The 21596-nt window shown below is 46.3% G+C and overlaps 1 protein-coding gene across 1 annotated transcript in view; it reads left to right on the top strand.

Moving 5' to 3' along the window:
• The window catches only part of LOC147617442 (Gut esterase (DUF1350)), a 98800-nt gene that overhangs the window by 60704 nt on the left and 16500 nt on the right, over positions 1 to 21596 (top strand). Inside the window, exons 3-6 of the mRNA XM_086775711.1 lie at positions 3188 to 3312; positions 3456 to 3567; positions 3733 to 3796; positions 4068 to 4123. Coding sequence (XP_086631837.1) covers positions 3188 to 3312; positions 3456 to 3567; positions 3733 to 3796; positions 4068 to 4123 — 357 coding nt within the window. The remainder of the gene's footprint in view (positions 1 to 3187; positions 3313 to 3455; positions 3568 to 3732; positions 3797 to 4067; positions 4124 to 21596) is intronic.

Raw genomic sequence — 21596 nt, 5'->3', positions numbered from 1 at the left:
CCATGGGACCCATGCTTCAATGTGGACAATGGGCTCATTAATGCTTGTCCGGTCTGGGTGGAATTTGTGGACCTTCCACCTTGGCTATGGCCCTCTATTGGAGATTTTGCGAAAGCTCTTGGAAGACCCCTGTTTGTTCCCTCTAATCCATCCCTTGGAAAGGGCTCAAACAAGGTTTACATTACTTGGGATACAGAGGTTCCCACCCCCTCAGAAATGAATATAAACTTGGGTCAATATGGTAAGCTAAGAATTAGCTTACAATTTGGTTCATTTGCAGGGGCTTGTTTCCATTGTGGGAAATTTGGTCATTGTGCCAGGGAGTGCATGAAAGCAAAAGAACAATTACAGCGAAAGAATTGGATTGTGGTGGAGATGGCGGGGATGATGTTGGAGCATCGTGATCTTCCTCGTCCACTTTGGGGAGTGGCTACGGCTGTCCATACCCTCAACCGATCTCGATGACTTCAGTACCTAAGATGACTTCATTTGAGGCTTATTTTGGCAGGAAACCAGATGTCTCCCATTTCCGTGTTTTTGGGAGTGATGCCTATGCTCAAAGCAAAGGGGAAGCTTGACTCAAAGTGCTAGACACTTGTTTTTGTGGGATATAACTCTCTTTCCAAAGGCTACAGGTTATATGACCCAGAACGGAATGAGTTTGTTGTCCAGCAGAGATATTGTCTTTGATGAGCATGTTCCAGCTTCCACTGTTGAGGAGCCACCACTTCTTGGAGAACCAAATGAGTATGAGGATGAATTGTTCTAGCTAGCCAGCCCCAATCAGTTGTAGAGGTTGAGCTTGAGATTGGAGATGAGCCACACTAGCAGTAGGATGCTTAGGATGCTTCGCGTTCTGTTCGACTACCAAAGTGGTTGTTGGACACCATTCGGGAGTTCGGTGTTACGGAGTATCCCTCCGAGTGGACCACAGAGGATGGACCTTGAAGATTGCACAAAGTTCGTGATAAAAGTCAATCAGAGGAGCTTTTATAGGTAAACTATGCATTGATGTCTCATATCATTCGGGACAAAGAGCCTACTTTAGTTAAGGAAGCTCTTTCCTAGGAGACTTGGAGGAAAGCCATGCAAATGGACCTTGAAGCCATAGAGAAGAATTAAACTTGGGAGTTGGTTCCAAGGTCGTCAAAACGGTCAGTCATTGGTGTCAAGCGGGTCTACAAGACCAAGTATTTGTTTGATGGGTCGGTGGACAAGCACAAGGCCAGACTTGTGGCTAAGGGCTATGCTCAACGGCCTGGCATCGACTATGAGGACACTTTTGCACCAACGGCTAGGATGACCAAGATTCAGAAAGTTCTTGCCCTTGCCTCTTCTCAGCAGTGGCCAGTGTATCAGATGGATGTGAAATCTGCGTTCCTGAATGGTGACTTCCAAGAGGAAGTGTATGTTGAGCAACCTCTAGGCTTTGAGGTTCCGGGATCAAAAGGTATGGTTTACAGGTTATGGAAGGCCTTGTATGGTCTTAAACAGGCTCCCAGGGCTTGGAACCATGAAGATGAGCTAGAAAGAAGCTTGAACATAAGCAATATTGGGAAGTCCAGGTGTTGGACAGCTTTGTACATCACCAAGTCGGATCAAGAAGAAGAAGAACTCCGTCATCTACCGATGAATACGGAAGACAAGGGAATCTTTACTTGCAAGTCAAGTCAAGAAGGCAATAGTTCCATGTCTTGGTGTAGAGGACCCTCCAAGAGTTGACAAGAAGCTCTACAAGAAAGATCCAGCATCGTCGACGGCTTGTCCAGATGTAATGATAGCCCCATCAACAAGATAAACAGGAGGGGATGTCAAGTGTACACCGGTGTACTAGGGTGCCACATGGACTATATGATTTGTCAGAACACTTAGGGTACCATTTTGATGGGCATTGTGCATGTTGTGAGCCCTTGTCGAGGGGCAGTCCGCGAAGCACCATCTAGGTTTAGGGTCCAATCAAGTGTCAGTAGTCATATGCAAGTCCCGCACGCGGCTCACAGTTACATGTAACCCACTTGCAAGCTGTAATGATGTAAAGGTGTCCCAGGCATTTATTAGACCCATGGTTAGGTGCCTGGAACACCAGTCAGTTTAGTTAGAAATAGCGGTGTCTGTGTCCGAGGCATTTATCAGACCCATGGTCGGGTGCCTGGAACACCGTCAGATTAATTAAAAATAGCAATGGCTACCTGTGTCCACCTTTCCCAGGCATTTATTAGACCCGTGGTCGGGTGCTTGGAACACCGGTCAGGTCAGTTTAGAAATAGCAGAGAATGAGTACAAGTAAATGATGATTTGCTGTCCCAACAGAGACTGACCTGATTTTAAGGTTTTCCCACAGGGAATCCCCTTCTTGATGATGCCTGGGGCTGCCTCCCTGAAAAGTACAACCGCTGCAAAGGTTGGCGGCCTGTAAATGCTAATGATGACCTGCGTTTTTCACTCCAGCACTGCTGGCTGAAAACGAAATGCTTCTACAGCCCTGTTGCCTTGCATTTATGCTCCTCACTTCTAGGAGAAAGTCGCTTTGCTGATGGGATGCTGAATGATTGGGCTAGGCAAGCAATCCACCCTTTTATAAGGGCTGAGGCGCTAGTCAGACAGTTTGCTACAGGCCGACTAAAATTTTTGGATAAGTATTTCAAAACATTGCCTTCACCTATGCACCCTTTTGTGACCAGCCTCGGTCCCCTTTTTTGTTGGTTTCCCAGTCACCCAAAGGGTGCCCACAGGCTGCCATTTTCCTTGGCCCATGGCCCCCTAGAACCACACTTGATCATCTCTTACCTTGCTAGTGGCCTTGGACGAAAAAAGGCTTTTGCACATTGCAGCAATCAAAGCAAATACTCTCTTCAGAGGGCCCTTAAGTGGGCGATGGGACTCCATATATGGTGTGTAATGTGTATGCTATCATCTACTCTCTTCCCCCCCTATCTGCTCTTTTGAAATCAGCATGCCTCAACTACAACTAAGAAGCTTCCGTTATGCTGCATGTAACAATTCATTGAACATTATGTTTTAAGAACTCTATAACTTTGTCTACCGTTTTCTTTGCTTTATGTTAGTATGTTTTAAAAAAGTATATTTAATTATTTAGATAAAGGGTTTTGTGTAGATTCATCTTATATCACTGTTTAATAGGAAGAACAAGAAATTTGTTTTGATCTTCGTAAAACATGTGGTGCAGGGTGCATGGGTGTTAAGGCCAAAAACGGGTGCTCCATGTGCTGTGGTGCACTTCACAGGTGGTGTGTTTGTTGGTGCTGCTCCACAGCTGACATATCGGCTTTTTCTTGAGCGGCTTGCAGAGAGGTGCTTGTATATCTTTACAAACATCAAAATCTTTATATTATAAAGCTTTCATAAGCTCACCTTGTCTCTCCACAGATGGAACTGTTTCCATACATTTGGACTGTCGTTCTGCATTGTCGCTTGACACTGATCAATTCTTACAGGGGTTTCTTAATAATTGCAACACCGTTTGCTAGTGGGTTTGATCATTTTCGAATTGCTGATGAAGTACAGTTTAAATTTGACCGCTGCATGAGGATCATCCGGGATGATAGTGTGAGTATGCTTCCAGAAGCTCTCTTGTGCTCTTGCAAGTAGACATGGTAGTTAAAGGTAATGAGTGATGCTTGACAAAGGTGAAGACGATGACCAATGGAGAGGAAGATGGAAATTATATGAGCTTTTTAACATCAAAGTGATTGACGATGGTGGGTTATGCAGATTGAAAATCTTCCTGTATTTGGAGTAGGTCACTCTATGGGGGCTCTGATGCAGCTGCTAATAGGTAATGCAAAAAAATCCATTGCAGTTGTCCTGAACCTTTTCAGGATTTATACTTATAAGCCAAGCTTGTAATATATTATTTGCTATAATTTCTCCTGCAAAGTGGCCACCCTAATTCTTCGATGAGCCTCTGTTAGTATTGGTATCTGCTTATGTATTCTAGCATATCTTTTTTGGTATCTGATCTGGACCTTATTTTAGTGTGCTTTACCCTTGAGAAGAATATATATAATTTTAGAAGGTTTCAACCATTTTGTGTGTGTTGCTTCCAGGAGCAAGGTATGCTGTTCAACGAGCCGGAAATGTTCTCATGTCTTTCAACAATAAGGTTTAAGAGTAATTTTGTGTGTCAGCTCTTTTCTAAATAAAGTCATGCTGTCTTTAATAGGTTCACACATGCCACTTCTAGTACAGCCAATGCTCTGACATTGTGTTGACCTGCTTTCTTGCTATCCCCTTGGAATCACTTTTGTGCATTTCACCTTTTTTTTTTGGTCTTCTCTATGTGCAACATTGTCATGGCATGTTTCCTTGCTGTGTCACAGCCCTTCCTTTGTTTAAATTAAAACCGGGTCATTAAAAAAGGAAAAAATGCTCAATGGTGATAGACAACATTGCACGGGCAGTCCCGAAAACTCTACCCGTTGCAGGAAATGGGAGCTGTCAAGCTGGGGGATCGCAACCTGGCGAGGGAAGTTCTCTTGGGAGGAGAGGAGTACTTGAATGGTCAGGAGCCCAACATCCCTTGCAATGGCAGGTACAGTGGCTTTTTTTTTTCGGGGGGGGGGGAGTGCGTGATACTCCATGGGGAGGCTGGGGAAGTAGACTAAGACCGGGAACCTTGAGACACTGGCTTATGGGTCACAGTCTAAAGAGAAGCCATGTCTCCACTAGGCAAAGTACACCTAAGAGCCCTGCACAGCTAGTGGGCCCTAGGCCAGGGACTTCGCGGCAAGGAGGGCGAGTTGAACTTCAGCCAAATGTAGCCGTTGCTGAGGAAAAGCATTTTGACGATGTGACTTGCTTGCGGACTAGGGCGGCTTGCAAGAAGTCTCAGACCTGTCCTGGGTGGCCTGCTGCCAACAAACATTGCATGTCAAGGTGGTGGCCTCAAGAGAGGCCACTGAAGAGGTGAGGAGCTAGAGGTCCACTTCGGATAGGTGATAGCTGATGGTGGCCTAGGACGGGGTGGATGGAACGGCTGCCAGGGTGTCCTGAAGGGGAGAAGCCAAAGGGCACCACCTGATGTTGAATGAGCATAGGCAACTGTCATGTGCACAAGGTAGTGCCATGGCTAATCCCATATCTAATCCCAGCATTTAGCCCTAATCCAAGCAGTAGTATTAGGTGCATACATGCATCATCATTAAGTTAGCATCCTGTCGGCAGCAGATTTCAGCATATATCTGTCACATTTCATGTTAGAGGACACAGAACCTGGCTGACAGCCCCTGGAACTGGCCGACCAGCATCCATGCATCATATATAAGGAAGTAGTGCATTAGCTCATAAATCATCTCACTCCCTTATGGAGTTTTATAGAAACAGTAGAAGCATACATGTAACCTTTTCCATGTACATAATACATATACTGAAAACCTGTCCATCTCTCTCTCTTCTCTCTTGCATTTTGTGTTAATGTCACTACAGACTGCGTAAGGGCTTTGATTAACCGCACCAAAGCTTCCACTATGCTACATTGGTATCAGAGTTGCAGATTGTGACCCAACTTGGCTGCTCAAAAGTGAGAGCATTCCGTGGATGGTAAAACAGTGGCTAGGAAAAACCACCCAGGCCTCCACGATGTCAAGAGAGACATTGTCAGAAAGCTACATAGAAGATATGGAAGGAGAGATCTACAAGGAAGGCACCACCACTACAGAAACGCTTCCGCAAAGCAATGAAGACTTCATCAAATTACCCTCAAAATAGATTGCTAAGGCAAGAGATAGAAGCCAAAAAAAAGGAAGCGGCCAAAGAAAAAAAAGCTGAAGAGGAGGCTGAAAAAGCCAAGGAAGAAGTTGAAAAGCCAAAAGAGCTCTCAAAATTGGAAAGATCATGGAGCAACAAAGGCAAAAAGAAGACGCCAAAAAGGCGGAAGCAGGACGGGCCAAAGAAGCTCGATGTGAGGATGAACAATAGGCCAAGGACGCCAAACGTAGGGCTGAAGAAGACCAAAGTTGGGTTGACCAAGATGGGCACTCTTGGGCAGCCCATGCAAGTTTGCAACAGCCCATCTAGGGTGTAAGGTCTAGTTGGCCATCTCTAGGACAGGCAAAGGCAGCATCCAAATGCTTATAAGCAGCAGCCATGGGTGTTAAACTTGCCGACCAGCATCAGAACTGGCTGACAGCAGAATGTGGGGCAAGCAACCTTCTGTGCAAGCATTAAATGCTAATGTAGCATTATTTGTCCAAGATTACCTGGCCGACAGGGTTTATACTGGCTGACCAGTAGCCCAGTGCCTATAAAAACATGTGCCTAGTTCTCAGCCATGCATCATTCATCATAATCAAGTCATCAAGCAAAATTCAGGCATCAAGTCAGTTTTCAATCTCCTTCCTCTCTAGACAATCATTGAAGTACTCTTCAGCATTCAGCCAACAGATGTGTAGTCCTACAGCTATCCTGGACTTGCATAAGTGGCCCAGAAGAGTTTTCTACAGTGCCCTTGGATTGGTGGATTCTCAACCGACGTACGATTTTCCTCGTCCTTGCGTGGGGCAGTCATAGATATTGTTCTCTAAAGCATTGTACAATAGTTCTCCAAAGAAGTAATATAAGCAAATACTCTTGCTTGCAGGGGGGAGGGTGCTTCAATGGGTATTTGGGACCCAATATTATGTTGTCTACTTTGTCTTCTCTCTCTCTCTCTCTCTCTCTCTCTCTCTCTCTCTCTCTCTCTCTCTCTCTCTATGGTGTTGATGGGGATTGACAGTCCGACACACGCAAAAGCTTGGAGAGTGGGCAAAAAAAGCGGAGGCAACGGGGAAACATCAAAGGAGAGAGCTCTCATACTTCGCTTCCCCTCTATTGAGGCGAAGAAGGAGTTCTTGAAGAGACGACCCACTTTAAAGAATACAGGCATTTTTCTTGGTGATGATCTTACTCTTTCACAGCTTGCACATATGAAGGAAGTTATGCCAGAGATTAGAGCGGCAAGAGAAAAGGGAAAGATAGCATTTTATAGAGAAGGGAGGGTGGTCATCGTGGAGCGACGCTCTACATGACGGTGCGAGACCTATGGGACCAAATTAAAGCTGGCAGCCTGGAACTGCAATGGATCCCTCAGACTTGATGTAGGTGCCTTTGAGGACAGCTTTAGAGATAGAGATATAGTCTTCTACTCGGAGACTCACCAGGCTCCTGGTCAGATGATGCCACAGGTGACAGGATACAGATGGGAGACAGCTTGCAGAGTACGGACGAGATCGGTACACAGTAGTAGAGGATCAGGAGGGGTGGCAGTTCTTTTCAGGGAGGAGCTGCAACCGCTTCTACACATCGTTCGGAGAGATGATCAGGCCAGATATATGTGGGTGAGACTGAGGGCCGACACAGGCAGATTCCTGTATATTGCCATATGCTATTTTGCTCCTAGTACATCGACATATGCAGCACCTAGAGGGCAGTCTCCTTTCTCTGTGCTAGATGATGACATATGGGAGTTCTCTAGGGATGGAGACATCATCCTGTTAGGGGACTTTAATGCCCGGACGGGCAACCGCCAGACAGCCTTTTATGATACCTCGGAGGAGATGCTGAGAGAGCTGGACACTCTGGATATGGGATTAGACAGACGCTCACAGGATGTGGAGTGCACAGAGTATGGGAGATATTTGGTAGATATGGGGACTGCACATGGGTTGGCCATACTTAATGGCTTGCAGAGGTTTCCGTCAGCAGCTGGATTTACTTGCTTTCCACATAGACATGGTGCTAGCACAGTGGATTATGTTATGGCTATGCCCAGCTTTGTTTCATGCATTGAGGACTTCACAGTTGGATCTCGGCCCATTGGGGTAGTAGTGGATCATGCATTGTTGACATTGACTATCTCTTTTCACTTTACCACAGCTCAGAGGACACGAGGGGCAGATCACACTCGATATACTTTTACCTCAGAGACTGATGCTGTCTACACAGATGGGATTTACAAACGTCTGTACACAGAGGAGCCAGGGAGACCTTTGGAGGAGTTGACCCATATACTGACAGAGACTTTACATGATGCAGCGAGAGAGGCATATCCACATACTCAGCCTAGACAGAGACAGCGTTCTAGATGTATGCCCCAGAACAGCTGGTATGATGAGGAGTGCAGAGAGACCAGAGCCCGACTGCAGCGGGAGGTTGCTTTGGGAGTCACTACTCACCGACAGTCACGTATTGCCTTCCGACGTCTTGTGCGAAGGAAGAAGCGGGCCGGCCTTGCTCAGCTAGAGCAGGAATTATACCAGCTGTTCTTGAGCCAGGATTCGAGGGAGGCTTGGCGTCTGTTTCATGAGTCCTCCCCTGCTTTGGCCATCACTTCTACAGAGGTCTGGGGTAGTTATGCAGCATCTCTATATACAGTTCCTGGACAGACGCCCACAGACATGTACTTTCTTTACCGCAGAGATGGTAAGGAAGGCCATTGATAGGATGAAGACTGGGAGAGCATATGATCATGATGGATTGGTCGCTGATCACTTTATTCATGCGAGAGACATGCTGGCAGAGCTTCTAGCAGTGATGTTCAATCGTGCTATGTGCGAAGGCTTACCCGAGACTTGGAGTAGGTCCACCATCGTGCCTATCTTCAAGTCACGGGACCCTATGGAGCCAGGGAATTATCGCACTATTATGATTGGTCACACACTAGCACGATTGTATGCATCCATTCTTGAGCAGCAGTTGAGTAGATGGGCAGAGAGAGTTGGCATTCGAGCAGAGGGACAGGCAGGGTTCAGGAGAGGTTTCTCTACTCTTGACCACATCTTGACTCTCCGGGCCATTATTGAGGAGGGCAGGTCGCATGGGCGACGGATTTATTGTAGCTTTGTGGACTTCCGCAAAGCATTTGATACAGTGCCCAGAGCCAGATTGATGAGGCGATTACAGGAGATGGGGGTACCCACAGAGCTCATATGGGGGATTATGGCTTTATATAGATCAGTTGGCAGGACAGGTACTCACCCCAGAGGGGGTCTCTACTTTGGTTCACTCCACTATAGGAGTGAAGCAAGGTTGCCCGTTATCTCCTTCACTGTTTGGTATGTATGTGGATGAGGCTTCTGACTACATTGAGAGATTGGGGGACAGAGGAGCCCAGCTAGCAGGTACATGGATCCCACTATTGTTATATGCTGATGATATTGTGTTGATCTCTGATTCCCCTGAGGGTATGCAGCGTCATCGGGATGCTTTACATGAGTTTGCACATGATAGTGGATTGTCTGTCAACCTTGGCAAAACCAAGGTTATGGTGTTTAACACCACGCCATAGTGGGTTAGGCGATCAGCTTCCACATTTACATATGGGCAAGAGATTGTGGAGTATACAGATGCATATACATATCTTGGGGTAGTATTCACTGGGCCAGTGTTTTCGATGAGGAGAGCAGCAGAGACTAGATTGACTAGAGCACATGCAGCCCTGGGTGGTTTGGAGAGGATGTGTTCGCAGGTTCAGTTTCAGGAACCTCGAACGAAACTTTGGCTTTTTGACACTCTAGTGACATCAGCTATGCTTTATGGAGTGCAGATATGGGGACCTTCAGTGGGCCATCACAGCGCAGGCGGGTGGAGAGGTATGGAGAGGCCTTTGGTATCTATGATTGCTAGGATTATTAGAGCCAAGGCCGTGGTACCTCATGAGATTATTCGAGCAGAGCTGGCGGCTGCCCCTCTGGTGATTGAGGCTCTTACGAGATCAGTCTCCTACATACATGGCTTGTGGGATCTCCCCCGAGACAAATATGCACGCCTCGCCCTGGAGTCCTCCCGACAGTTAGCTTTACAGGGAGACACGGTTTGTTGGTATGGACAGATGACATCTTGGTTCCAGGCACATGGTTTTAGCATGGACAGATTGCCTCCCTTCCAGTATTCTCTGGAGGCACCCTCTCTCACTCTCACACGGACAGAGATTACCAGACTCATCCGTCAGGATTTAGTTCAGCTGGACATTAGGAGGACATGGATACAGCCGACTGAGGAGCTGGGCACGAAGATGGCTTTCTACAGAGAGCATTTTCTTCAGCTCACAGCAGATGGTTTTGTGATAAGACCCAGTTACATGGATGTACACTTGTCTCATGCAGTACGATGTGCTATTGGTCAGATTCGCACATCCTCACACCAGCTTGAGATTGAGATTGGCCGATATAGAGGTATACCAGCTAAGGCCAGGATATGCCGAGTATGCCATGGGGAGCCAGAGACAGAGCTGCATTATATATGCCATTGTACTGCATACTATGAGATACGTGGTCGTTTCCACTGTTTATTCAGAGAGGGTTTTGGACCACTTTCCAGAGTCATGGGATACCAGGACCAGAGGTGTTTGGGATTGTTCTTGCTTGAGCTGCGGAGACATAGAGATAGCCTGCTTAGGCGCACAGAGAGCCAGACTCAGAGGCACATTACAGATTTCTTTAGTCCAGCCATCACTGCGCCAGATGGACCACAGCAGCAGCAGGACATGGATACCGCCCACACCAGGGGTACACTGATTGATCGTGCGATTGAGCTTGGGTGGTCCAGACGCCCACGACTACGGAGGGGGGCATCCCAGCATAGACGGAGGTTGCAGCGGCAGATTCGGATTATTCTTGCGAGGCATGCGGGACACCCAGTCAGGGTGCTGACCACAGAGGATATTGAGGAGATCCGCCAGTGTCCGATGCGGCACATATTATGAGATGGAGGCACCTCCATAGTGTACCCCTCCGTCCCACATGATATTGTATCCTCTCACTATATTCCACTCACCTCCATAGCGTACCCCCCCTCGCTATATTCCAGTTCCAGTTTCATTTTCTAGGTGCCAGTAGTATCATCTTTATTTTTCATTTTCTGGGTTTTTTTATCCAGACATTGTATCAGATCCACCATGATGTAACTTTTGGTCTCATAGGTCATTATGGCCTTTTGAAGACGTTAATATAACATTTCATTTCATTTCATTTCTCTCTCCAGGCTACCAGACTCCCAGACTACATCAGAGGGAGATCACAGAGATACGGGCTCGACATCAGCACCATATCCAGGAGTGGCTAGCTCACTTGACACTCACACCCGGAGATCATGCTCCGAGGTATTTTTGCCTCACCATCGCCTATGTATCACATATTACACCCCCATTGTGGTACTGGTTGGAGCTAGACAGATCTGCATTGCATTCTTGTATACCCTACGCATATAGGTTGCATACTGAGCCTCTAGCAGTAGTGCTCCATCCATCACACCCCCCCACTTGCTCAGTACTTTCATAGTTTATTTCATGTTCATTTTGTCCCCTTTTTTTTTTCTGGACATCTAGAAGACATTGACAGTTGTACATTGATTTGTCTCATAGGTCGAGTTCGGCCTCTAGTAGACGTTAATACAGCTTTCTTTCTTTCTCTCTCTCTAGTCAGTGAATGGATGCTAAAGATCTCACCAGGGTAAAGGTTTAAAGAAGGATTTGTTGTGTGTTACCACGATCAACCTTAGTTCATGTAACATTGGTATTTAAGTGTCTAATGGAGTGACAGGCAATCCAACCTTAGTGCATGTAACATTGGTATTTAAGTGCCTAATGGAGTGACAGGCAATCCAGATGGAGCCAATTGTTCCAATAGTTTGGGGGGAATGATTGAATACGTCCCTGGTGAGAATAACCCTGTTGCCGATGCTCTCAATCGTAAAGGCATGATTCAAACATTGCAAGAGTCCACTGTGCTGGAAATTCAAGGACAAGACTTAAGGCATAGTACTCGGATTCGGGACTTAGTATCCGCTGACCATCAGTTCAAAACGACGCCACTACAGTATACAGGGTGGCTGGTTGTTTTACAAGAACCGCCTATGTGTACTCAAGAGAAGTGCCAAGTCCTTCTCCATGATGCCCATGATTCTCTTGTTGGAGGTCATAGAGGTATCAACAGTACACTAGAGAAGTTAGAACAATTATTCTTTTGGCTGAAAATAAGATGTCTACCAACGCATTCAAGCATGCCAAATATATCAAAAAGTGAAAGTTCCACATATGAAACAGGCAGGGTTACTTTAGCCTTTGCCTTTTCGAGAGGGACCTTTTCATGACATTATTATGGACTTCGTATGCCCTCTTCTTGCATCATTTGGATCTCGAAACACGCATGTAACAGAGCCTCTAGCCTTGTGCATACATTCAGCAAATCAGCACTTTAGTGTGCTGCAGTTCCAAGGTCTCTGCGAAGAGCTTCTTCAGCATTTAGCCAGCATATGTGCTTCCCTCAGTTCTGGGTTTGCATAGTGGTCATCGAAGAGTTATTCAAGGGAGCTTGGTCAGCATATGGTTCCGCCTGCGTTCAGTCTACTTCGTCCTTGTGCTAGGCAGTCCTCAATCATCTTTCATACTCATTGTACAAAGTTCTCCAAAGAAATATAAGGCAAATACTCTTGCTTGGAGGGGGGGGGGGGGGGGGGGGGGGGGGGGGGCTCTTTGGTGGGTAATTGGGACCCAATACTATGTCGACTCTATCTTCTTTCTCAAGTAAAGTGGAATTGCATAAACTCACGGGTATAAAGAAGGCTTTGTTGCGCATTACGATGGTCAACCTATTGCAGATACATTGGTATCAAAGCATCAGGTGCAGCCACATCACCTAGCACTGCAAGTCCCACAGCTTCACATCAGAATATGTAAAGCTCCCATACCCGGACTAGTATGCCACACCCACCCTACCTTCATCGCACGAGGACCAACCTGGACCCCAGGGGCGTCATACTTCTGCCACAAGGCATTGTCGCAGTTCTCAAGGACATTGTCATAAGGGGTGTATTAGTCCAAGCAAGGTAAACACAAGCAATTAAGAAGCATCAAGAAGGTCAGGCATGCATTAGGTGAATCCTCAGCATTTACCCCATGGAAGTTAGGTCTTCAAAGGAGTACCTTAGTGGCTTCCTAGGAATAGAAGCAACAGCCTCAGTTTGGTGCCTTGATTAACCTCAGTCATCGATCATAAATCAGTGCGTTCAGGGACAAGGGTATGCATGCAAGGGAACAACATTGGAACAAATGCACAGTGATGGAGTGGAATTAGAGGCTAAATAGGAGGTTCGTTTAAGTTGCCAAGGAAGAAGTATGACAAAGTTGGAATCTGAGCAATCAAGGGATGATGACAGGCGTACAAAGTCAAAGGCAAAAAAAGTTGGATTCTCATCATCAAGCTCAACAAGATGGATGTCACGTGCACAAGGCAGTGCCATGGCTAATCCCAGATCTAAACCTAGCATTTAGCCCTAATCCAGGCAACAATATTAGGTGTAGTGGTGAAGAGTTTGGCATTTTATGGCCGACAGTCCCTGGAACTGGCTGACCAATATCCATGCATCATATATAAGGAAGTAGTGCATTAGCTCATAAATCATCTCACTTCCTTATGGAGTTTGTCATATAGAACGAGTAGAAGCATACATGTAACCTTTTCCATGTACATAATACATATTTGCTTTACTAATTCTTTCTATTTGCTATTTCCCTAAGTGCTAGGCTTCATTATGGCTGAGTCTACCTTGCATCTCCGGAGGTTTGACAGAAACTCAGTACGAAGGGCTTTGTGTGAACATATGCTCTTATGTGTGTGTGTGTGTGTGTGTGTGTGTGTGTGTGTGGAGTGCGTGTGTGAGAGCATATCTTGATACAGAGTTCTACAACCACTATTGGACACTGATGACGTTAGTGGGGATGTCGTAGTATCTAGTCCATACTATGCATAATGGAGTTGATAGTTATATAGTCTTGTGGGTTGACTACCATGAGTATATAACATGCACGTTCCTAAAAGGTGAATTTGGGCATGTTCTTGGATTCATCTAGGCATATATATATAATACATATATTGAAAACTTGTCTATCTCTCTCTCTCTCTTCTCTCTTGCTTTATGGGGTGTTAATGTTCCTACAGAGTGCTTAAGATCTGTGATTAATTGCATCAAGGCTTCCGCTATGTCACATTGGTATCATAGCATTAGGTGTAGCCACATCACCAAGCATTGTAGGTCCCACAGCTTCACATCAGAATATGTAAAGTTCCCATACCTGGACTAATAGTCTTGCAAGGACTAGTAAGCCACACTCACCCTACCTTCATCAAACGAGGACCAACCTCCACCCAAGGGCGTCATACTTGCACCACAAGGGCATTGTCGTAGTTCTCAAGGACATTGTCATAAGGGGTTTACAGGTCCAAGCAAGGTAAATGCAAGCAGTTAAGAAGCATCAAGAAGGTCAGGCATGCATTAGGTGAATCCTCAGCATTTAGCCCATGGAAGTTATGTCCTCAAAGGAGTACCTCAGTGGCTTCCCAGGAACAAGAGCAGTAGCCTCAGTTAGGTGTCTTGATCAACCTCAGTCATTAATCATAAGTCAGTGCATTCAGGGAGAAGGGTATGCATGCAAGGGGACAACATTGGAATAGATGCACAATCATGGAGTGGAATTAGAGGTTAAAGGAGGTTCAGTTAAGTTGCCAAGGAAGAAGTGTGACAAAGTTGGAATCCCAAAGCAGTCAAGGGATGATGACAATCATCCAAAGTCAAAGACAGAAAAAGTTGGATTCCCATCATCAAGCTTAGTAGGAGGGGATGTCATGTGCAAAAGGCAGTGCCATGGCTAATCTCAGATCTAATCCCAGCACTGAGCCGTAATCCAAGCAATAGTATTAGGTGCATACATGCATCATCATCAAGCTAGCATAGGCAAGTGTCACGTGCGCAAGGCAGTGCCAAGGCTAATCCCAGCATTGAGCCCTAATCCAAGCAATAGTATTAGGTGCATACATGCATCATCATCAAGTTAGCATCCCGTCGGCAGCTGATTTCAGCATATATCTGCTAGGCGGCAGCATCAGCCAGGGTTGGCAGCATCTATCAGAATTTATGGTGAAGAGCATCCATGCATCATATATAAGGAAGTAGTGCATTAGCTCATAATCATCTCACTCCCTTATGGAGTTTGATCATATAGAACCAGTAGAAGCATACATGTAACCTTTTCCATGTACATAATACATATACTGAAAACCTGTCCATCTCTCTCTCTTCTCTCTTGTGTTTTGTGTTAATGTCACTACAGACTGCTTAAGGGCTATGATTAACCGCATCAAGGCTTCCACTATGTCATAGCAATAGCATGGGGGCAGTAAGGTACGGGCAGAAGCAATGGAGGTGGACACGGTGGGGCTGCAGTGTGACGGGCTGAAAAAAAGATGGAAAAACAGAGGGGGGTGACAGCAAATGAAGGCCCTAACAATGGGCAGAATGGACCGGAGGGCTTGCAGGTGAGCAAGCCGGTGAACAAGAGGCAGGGTGAACAAAGGAGGCGAAGATGGGGAAGCAGGAAGATGGTGGGAAAAGGGGCAGATGGAGTGCAGGGGCTGGCACCGAAGAGAGAGGGCAGTGAGGAGAAATAGAGGCAGGAGGCGGCAGCAGGGGTGACCTGGGCTACGGGCTGTAGGAGATACAGATTTTGCAGTGGACATGTATGTAGGAGCTAGACTTTATTAGTGGGGCCTTAGTTTGATGTTTTTTAAACCTTATAGCCACTTTTAGCCACATTTATAGAGACACATGGCACACATTGCTTGGACCCCTTTTGGGCCTTTGTTTTAGATGTTAAACTCGACCTTCTCTCTGTGTGTGCACCTTTCAAGCTTTCCATTGCCTCTGTCAACTGCTTCCTTCTCCCATGAGTGAGGAGAAATGGAGGCAGGAAGCAAGCCAAAATACATTATCATGCTTTGGGAAGGAGTTCATGAGAGTATCTGTGATGTAGTTTTGAAAAAGAGGGATAGGTAATGTGAGTTACGTAAACAAATGTCAAAATAATTAGTAAAAGTAAAAGAATTCAACAGGTGAGAGTGGTAACTATACCCAAGCAAGCTTGGGGGGTGTCTAGTGTGTGTAGCCAAAGTGTAATAAGGAAAAACATGACCTATGAGAAAAGATGGAATATTTAGAAAAACTTTAAACAAGATAGATGTTGGTATTTTGAGAGTTGGGAATTTGAGAGTGGTTACTATCCAGGCAAACTTATTGGAGGGTGTCTAGTGTGTGTAGAAGTGAAAACATAATAACAACCTACTAATAGCCACTTAAAATTATGTATGTGTGTGTGTGTGTGTAAGAAAGAAAGAAAGAAAGATATATTAACGTCTACAAGAGGTCAAAGTGGCCTATGAGACTAAAGTACCAATACATCCAAAACTCAAGGAAATTAAATGTCCCGAGTAGAAAATGAAAAGCATAACTGAAAAACAACTAGCTATAACATGTGGCCAAAGAGAAACTAGTGGCCTGATACAACTGCCAAAAAAAGGCATTTCTGATAAAAGTGTGGAACTGGAAAAATGGTAGGCTATGGGAAGCAGCTGAGATTGACGCATCCCATAATGTCTCGCATAGGTCCATCCAGCATAGACAAGCTGAGGCGCCGAGGTCGTGCCGCACGACGTCGTGCCAGTATCGCCTGTATCCTCTAATGATGTCTTGGCTAGGGCCGCAGCCCAGCAGGTCGTGGACGTTGTGCTCTACATAGCTCTCTAGCTATGGCCAGGGTGACTCCTCGAGGTGGCTGTGTGGGCCCAATGGACTCGTGGTCAACGGTGCGCGGGGTCGCTGCTGCTCTAAAGAAGTCGGTAAGGGTGCGTTGGCTTGTGTCTCGGACACGTCTCCCCTGTCTGGAGCGTAGGATGTGGTCTTGGTGTCTACGCAACTTGAGGAGAAAAAGCCCAAGGCAACACTGGTCTGAGTAGTCCATCACTCTAGACAATGGCCCAAATCCATCTCGGAAGAGGCAACGAAAGCGTCCTCGGATCTCGTAGTACACTGGGCACCGACATATGTAGTGCTCCTCAGTCTCTGGCTGCACAGCTGACAGAGCTAGCAAATCCGATCCTCGGGAGGAAGGGAGATGGCTCCATATCGACTGGTCTCTATCCTTAGCTGATGTGAAGACGTGCGGATCTGGCCAATAGCACATCTGACTCCATGAGAGAGGTGAATGTCCATGTACCTCGGGCGGACAACAAAACCATCAGGGGATAAGTGGAGAAGATGCTCTCGGGGCCAGTGTGATCCATGTGCGTGCTATGTGTAGCTGAATGATATCCATCTTGATGATCTTGTTGAGCTCACTCCGGCTCAACTCCGGGAAGGGGGAGTCCAGGCTGTACTGTAAAGGTGGAAGGCGGTCCATATGCATACCATGTAGCTGTAACCATGTGCTAGTCTGGGCATACCAGCACTCTGTGTCGCCCTGTGATGCGAGCTGTCTGGACGACTCTAGTGGGAGTCTAGAGTATCTGTGCCTGGAGAGGCTCCATAGCCTATGTATGAAAGTGACCGTCTAGAAGAGGGCCTCGGCTACGATCGGAGGGGCTCCCATCTCTGCCCAGACTATCTCATGTGGTACTGATGATTTACTCCTGATCATGCAGGAGATCATCATCACTAGTGGTCTTTTCATTTTCTCCCACCCATCATAAAACTCCCCTCCACTCGAGGCTGGCTGCTCTGCTGTAGATCCACTCCTCCGCCTGTGATAGAGACTCGGCCCCCAGATGGGAGCACCATACAAAAGCGCTGGTGTAACCGTGTCAAATAACCAGAGCTTCGTCTAAGGCTCATGAAACTGGATGTCTGCACACTGGCTCTCCAGGATTTTGAGTGCAGCATATCCTCTAGTCAATCTGTCCTCCGCCGCCCTCCTCATGGTAAAGCGCGGTCCAGCAAAAGTGACCCCCAAGTAGACATATCTCCTGACTCTCTGTACTGTCTCCCCACCATAGGTGAACTCAGGCAACCGGTCGGCCCACTGCTGAGAGGTGTTAAACACCATTACCTTGGTCTTCCCAAGGTTCACTATAAGATCCCTATCCTGGCAGAATGTCCGTAATGCATCCAAGTGTCTCTGCAGCCCCACTGGTGTATCTATGATAAGTACAATGTCATCGGCATAGAGCAACAGAGGGATCAACACTCCTCCCAAGCCAGCTCTAGGTCCTCCTAATCTGTCAGTGTAGTCGGAGATCTCATCAATGTATAGCCCGAAGAGTGTGGGTGATAGCGGGCAACCCTGCTTCACCCCAATAGTGCTGGTGATCTCCTTTGACATCCCTCCCGGAGCCCAGACCCAGCCTCTGACTGACTCATACAATGCTAAGGCTCCCCATCTCATCTCAGCGGGCACCCCTATGTCATGTAACCTTTGCATCAGCCTCCCTCGTGGTACCGCGTCAAACGCCTTGTGGAAATCCACAAAGCAACAATATACTTTCCTCCCATGAGCTCTGCCCTCCTCGATGATGGCCCGAAGCGTGAAGATGTGATCCAGGGTAGAGTATCCCCTCTTGAACCCCGCCTGTCCATGTGCCCGTTGCTGATGTGTCTCTACCCATTTTCTCAATTCATGCTCTAGTACCGATCCATAGAGCTTGGCTAGCACATGGCCAATCATGATGGTCCTATAGTTACTCGGAACCGTAGGATCACCCGCTTTCAGGATCGGTACTACAGTATTCATTGACCAACTGGCAGGGAAACCTTCACAAAGGGCCCAATTGAACAGGTGGGCTAAAAGTGGCACGAGCACATCCCTCGCATGCAAAAGGTGCTCTGCCACTAATCCATCATGATCCTGGGCTCGGCCATTCTGCAACCTGTCAATGGCATCGCAAATCATGCCGACGGAGAAGAAGGTTGAGGAGGTGAGTCGGCTCTCTGGTAGTCGGGGGAGAGGTGGCTGTCCGGGTATCTGGTAGTCGGGGGAGAGGTGGCTGTCCGGGTATCTGGTAGAGCGAGGTAGCATAAGCATGTCATGTCTCCGGTGATGTAATAGGTAGCATGAGAGAGAAAGAAAGAAAGAAAGATTTTATTAACGTCTTCCAAAAGACCGAACTTGGGCCTATGAGACAAATCAGTGTACCTGTGTGGGGTATCCTCTGTCATCCCAACAAAATGAAAAAGTACTGAACTAAAAAGCTGAATCTGGGTGTGCAATAAGTACAATGAGTGGGGGAGGGGATGGAGCTCTACTACTAGGAGAATGCAAAGCTATATGCATGGGGTATACAATCATGATATGCAAACTAGCTAGCTCCATCCTGTACCATACTGGGGGTATAAAATGGTATACATCAATGAAGGGAGAGAGAGAGAGAGAGAGAGAGAGAGAGAGTAGGTGGATAGTATATAGTATACATATATACATATGCATACATACACATTCTTCCTTCTCCCTTCCTTTGCCAACATTTTCTATCAGAGCCTGCTTCAACCTTGCAACCTGTGGTGCCAGTTTGACCAAGCGAAGGCGGTGCTGTGACCAAGCTAGTCAAGGCAGTGCTGTGTTGGGTGGCTATCAAGGCAAGCACCAAGTGGTGCTATTGAGACGGTGTCGGCTATAGAAGAAGTGTGGGTGTAAAGGGCGACCAACAGGTGGAGCTAGCAAGTAGCGCTACAAAAAAGGGCAGAGCACAGCTCTGCACGGGCGGAGCTGAGTGCTCAACAACAGCGGCATAGGGTGCTACACAGAAGCACTTGGGTTCTGCACACGGAGGCTATACTTTGTGGTTCACGAATCAACATCTGATACTTGGTCGGCAACATTAGTTGCACACAGCAACAATAATCTGCATCAACAAACAACTCACTGTTGGCCATCATGTATTTTTTTTATAGTGCATTTGAGCTATGTTGGTGCTACAGATCATTACACTTGTAGGAACACAGATCTGTGCTGGGGTTTTTTGTCCTAGCATTTGAGTTTGCAGTGGGCATTTTGCATTTTTTGAGCAACGATGGCACACGCATAGGATGTATTTGGGGTGTTGACCCAGGAGGATAAGTTGGACGAAACAATCCGTAACATGTTGGTAGCCAAAAGGCTCTGCGATATTGTGTCTCGTGCCTGGTGAAGACACATGCCCACCAACACTTCAGCCAGCTACACCTGGGAGCAATGCTGCACAAAGGGTTGCAGGTGTTGATGTACATGCTACATCAGATCCTCCTCCTACGCAGGAACAAAGGAGGTGGGACTCTTGTGATGCACATCCTGTCTCTGATTGCCTTATCATTGAAGAGGTCTATCATACCTCACACAAGAAAAGACGAACAAGAATGAGGATAAACCTCCACTTTACCAAAAGAAGCTATCCCGCAAGCAACTGAAGATTATGTCAAAGAGGGTAAATGTTTCCAATGTGGGAAGAAGGAACACATGGCTACAAAATGTCCTGATAGACCAAATCAAGAAGCTAAACCACCCCAAAAGAATGCATTGCCAAAGGAACTCCAACATTAGGATGATACACAGCCAAAGAAAAGGCAACTTTTCAAAGCTTGGGGCAAACTGGCAAACCAACCCGTGCTTATCCATTTCGACAGTGGTGCTACCCACCACTACATTCATCCCCGAGTGGTTGAAGCCATGAACCTCCCTCCAAATAGGTTTGGAACTCCTATTACTGTAGGTGCTGCATTTGAGGGAATGTCAGCCGAGGTGACTCCTATTTTGGAAAGCTTCACTTACAGATTGGAGACTATGTAGACCACGAGAACTTTGTTGTTAGAAAAGTTGAACTTTGTGATGTAATTTTGGGTATGCCCTGGCATAAGAAGATAGACCCGGCCATTGGTTGGGCTGGAAACAAAATTAGGTTTCCTTTTAAGGGCAAGAATGTAACTTTTGATGTAGAAGTTGAGGGGAATTCCATTCCACTCATTAGTCATGTACAAGTTCCTAAATCAATAAAGCAATCTATCTCCTTGATATATGTCAGAGATCCAAAAGAATCTGAGAGTGATGAGTCACTCCTAACTCTTGATCATGAAAGGAAAGATTTCCTAAAGAAGTATGAAGATTGTTTTGTAGATACTCTTCCAGGAGAGCTACCTCCAAAGAGACCGGAAGATCATCAGATTGACATCATGCCAGGAAGCTCACCTCCTAACAGACGTCCTTATTGTGTGAGTCAAGCTCAACAAGAAGAGATTATGAAGCAAGTGACCGAGCTATTGGAAAAGGGTTTGATTATACCTAGCTCATCACTTTTTTCTCCCCAGTCTTATTGGTTCAGAAAAAGGATGGTTCTTGCCGTATGTGTATTGATTACAGGGCTCTTAACAAGATCACTGTGAAGAACATGTTTCCTATTCCTAGGATTGATGACATCCTAGATAGAATGGATGGAGCCACCATCTTTAGCAAGATTGACTTGAAGAGTGGTTACCATCAAGTCCAAATTGTTCTAGAGGACATTCACAAGACTGCATTCAGGACTACTTTCGGACTCTATGAGTATTTGGTGATGCCTTTTGGTCTTACCAATGCCCCGGCTACTTTCAACCAAATGATGGAAAGAATATTTCAATCACATAGAAAGTTTGCAGCTACCTTCTTTGAAGACATTATTGTGCATTCAAAGAATGAAGAATGCACTTGGATATGGTATTTTAGGAATTGCGAAAGCACAAGTTGTATGTGAATGGCAAGAAGAGTGAGTTCTTTTTGTCAGAGATTCACTACTCGGGCCATATAGTGTCCAAGGAAGGGATCAGGATGGACCCGG

This window comes from Cibotium barometz, chromosome 36 (assembly GCF_041138505.1).
Source record: "Cibotium barometz isolate CiBa-2024 chromosome 36, ASM4113850v1, whole genome shotgun sequence".
Classification (NCBI taxonomy): domain Eukaryota; kingdom Viridiplantae; phylum Streptophyta; class Polypodiopsida; order Cyatheales; family Cibotiaceae; genus Cibotium; species Cibotium barometz.
Note: the sequence above shows the minus strand (reverse complement) of the source record. Positions and strands in the feature narration are given on the sequence as shown.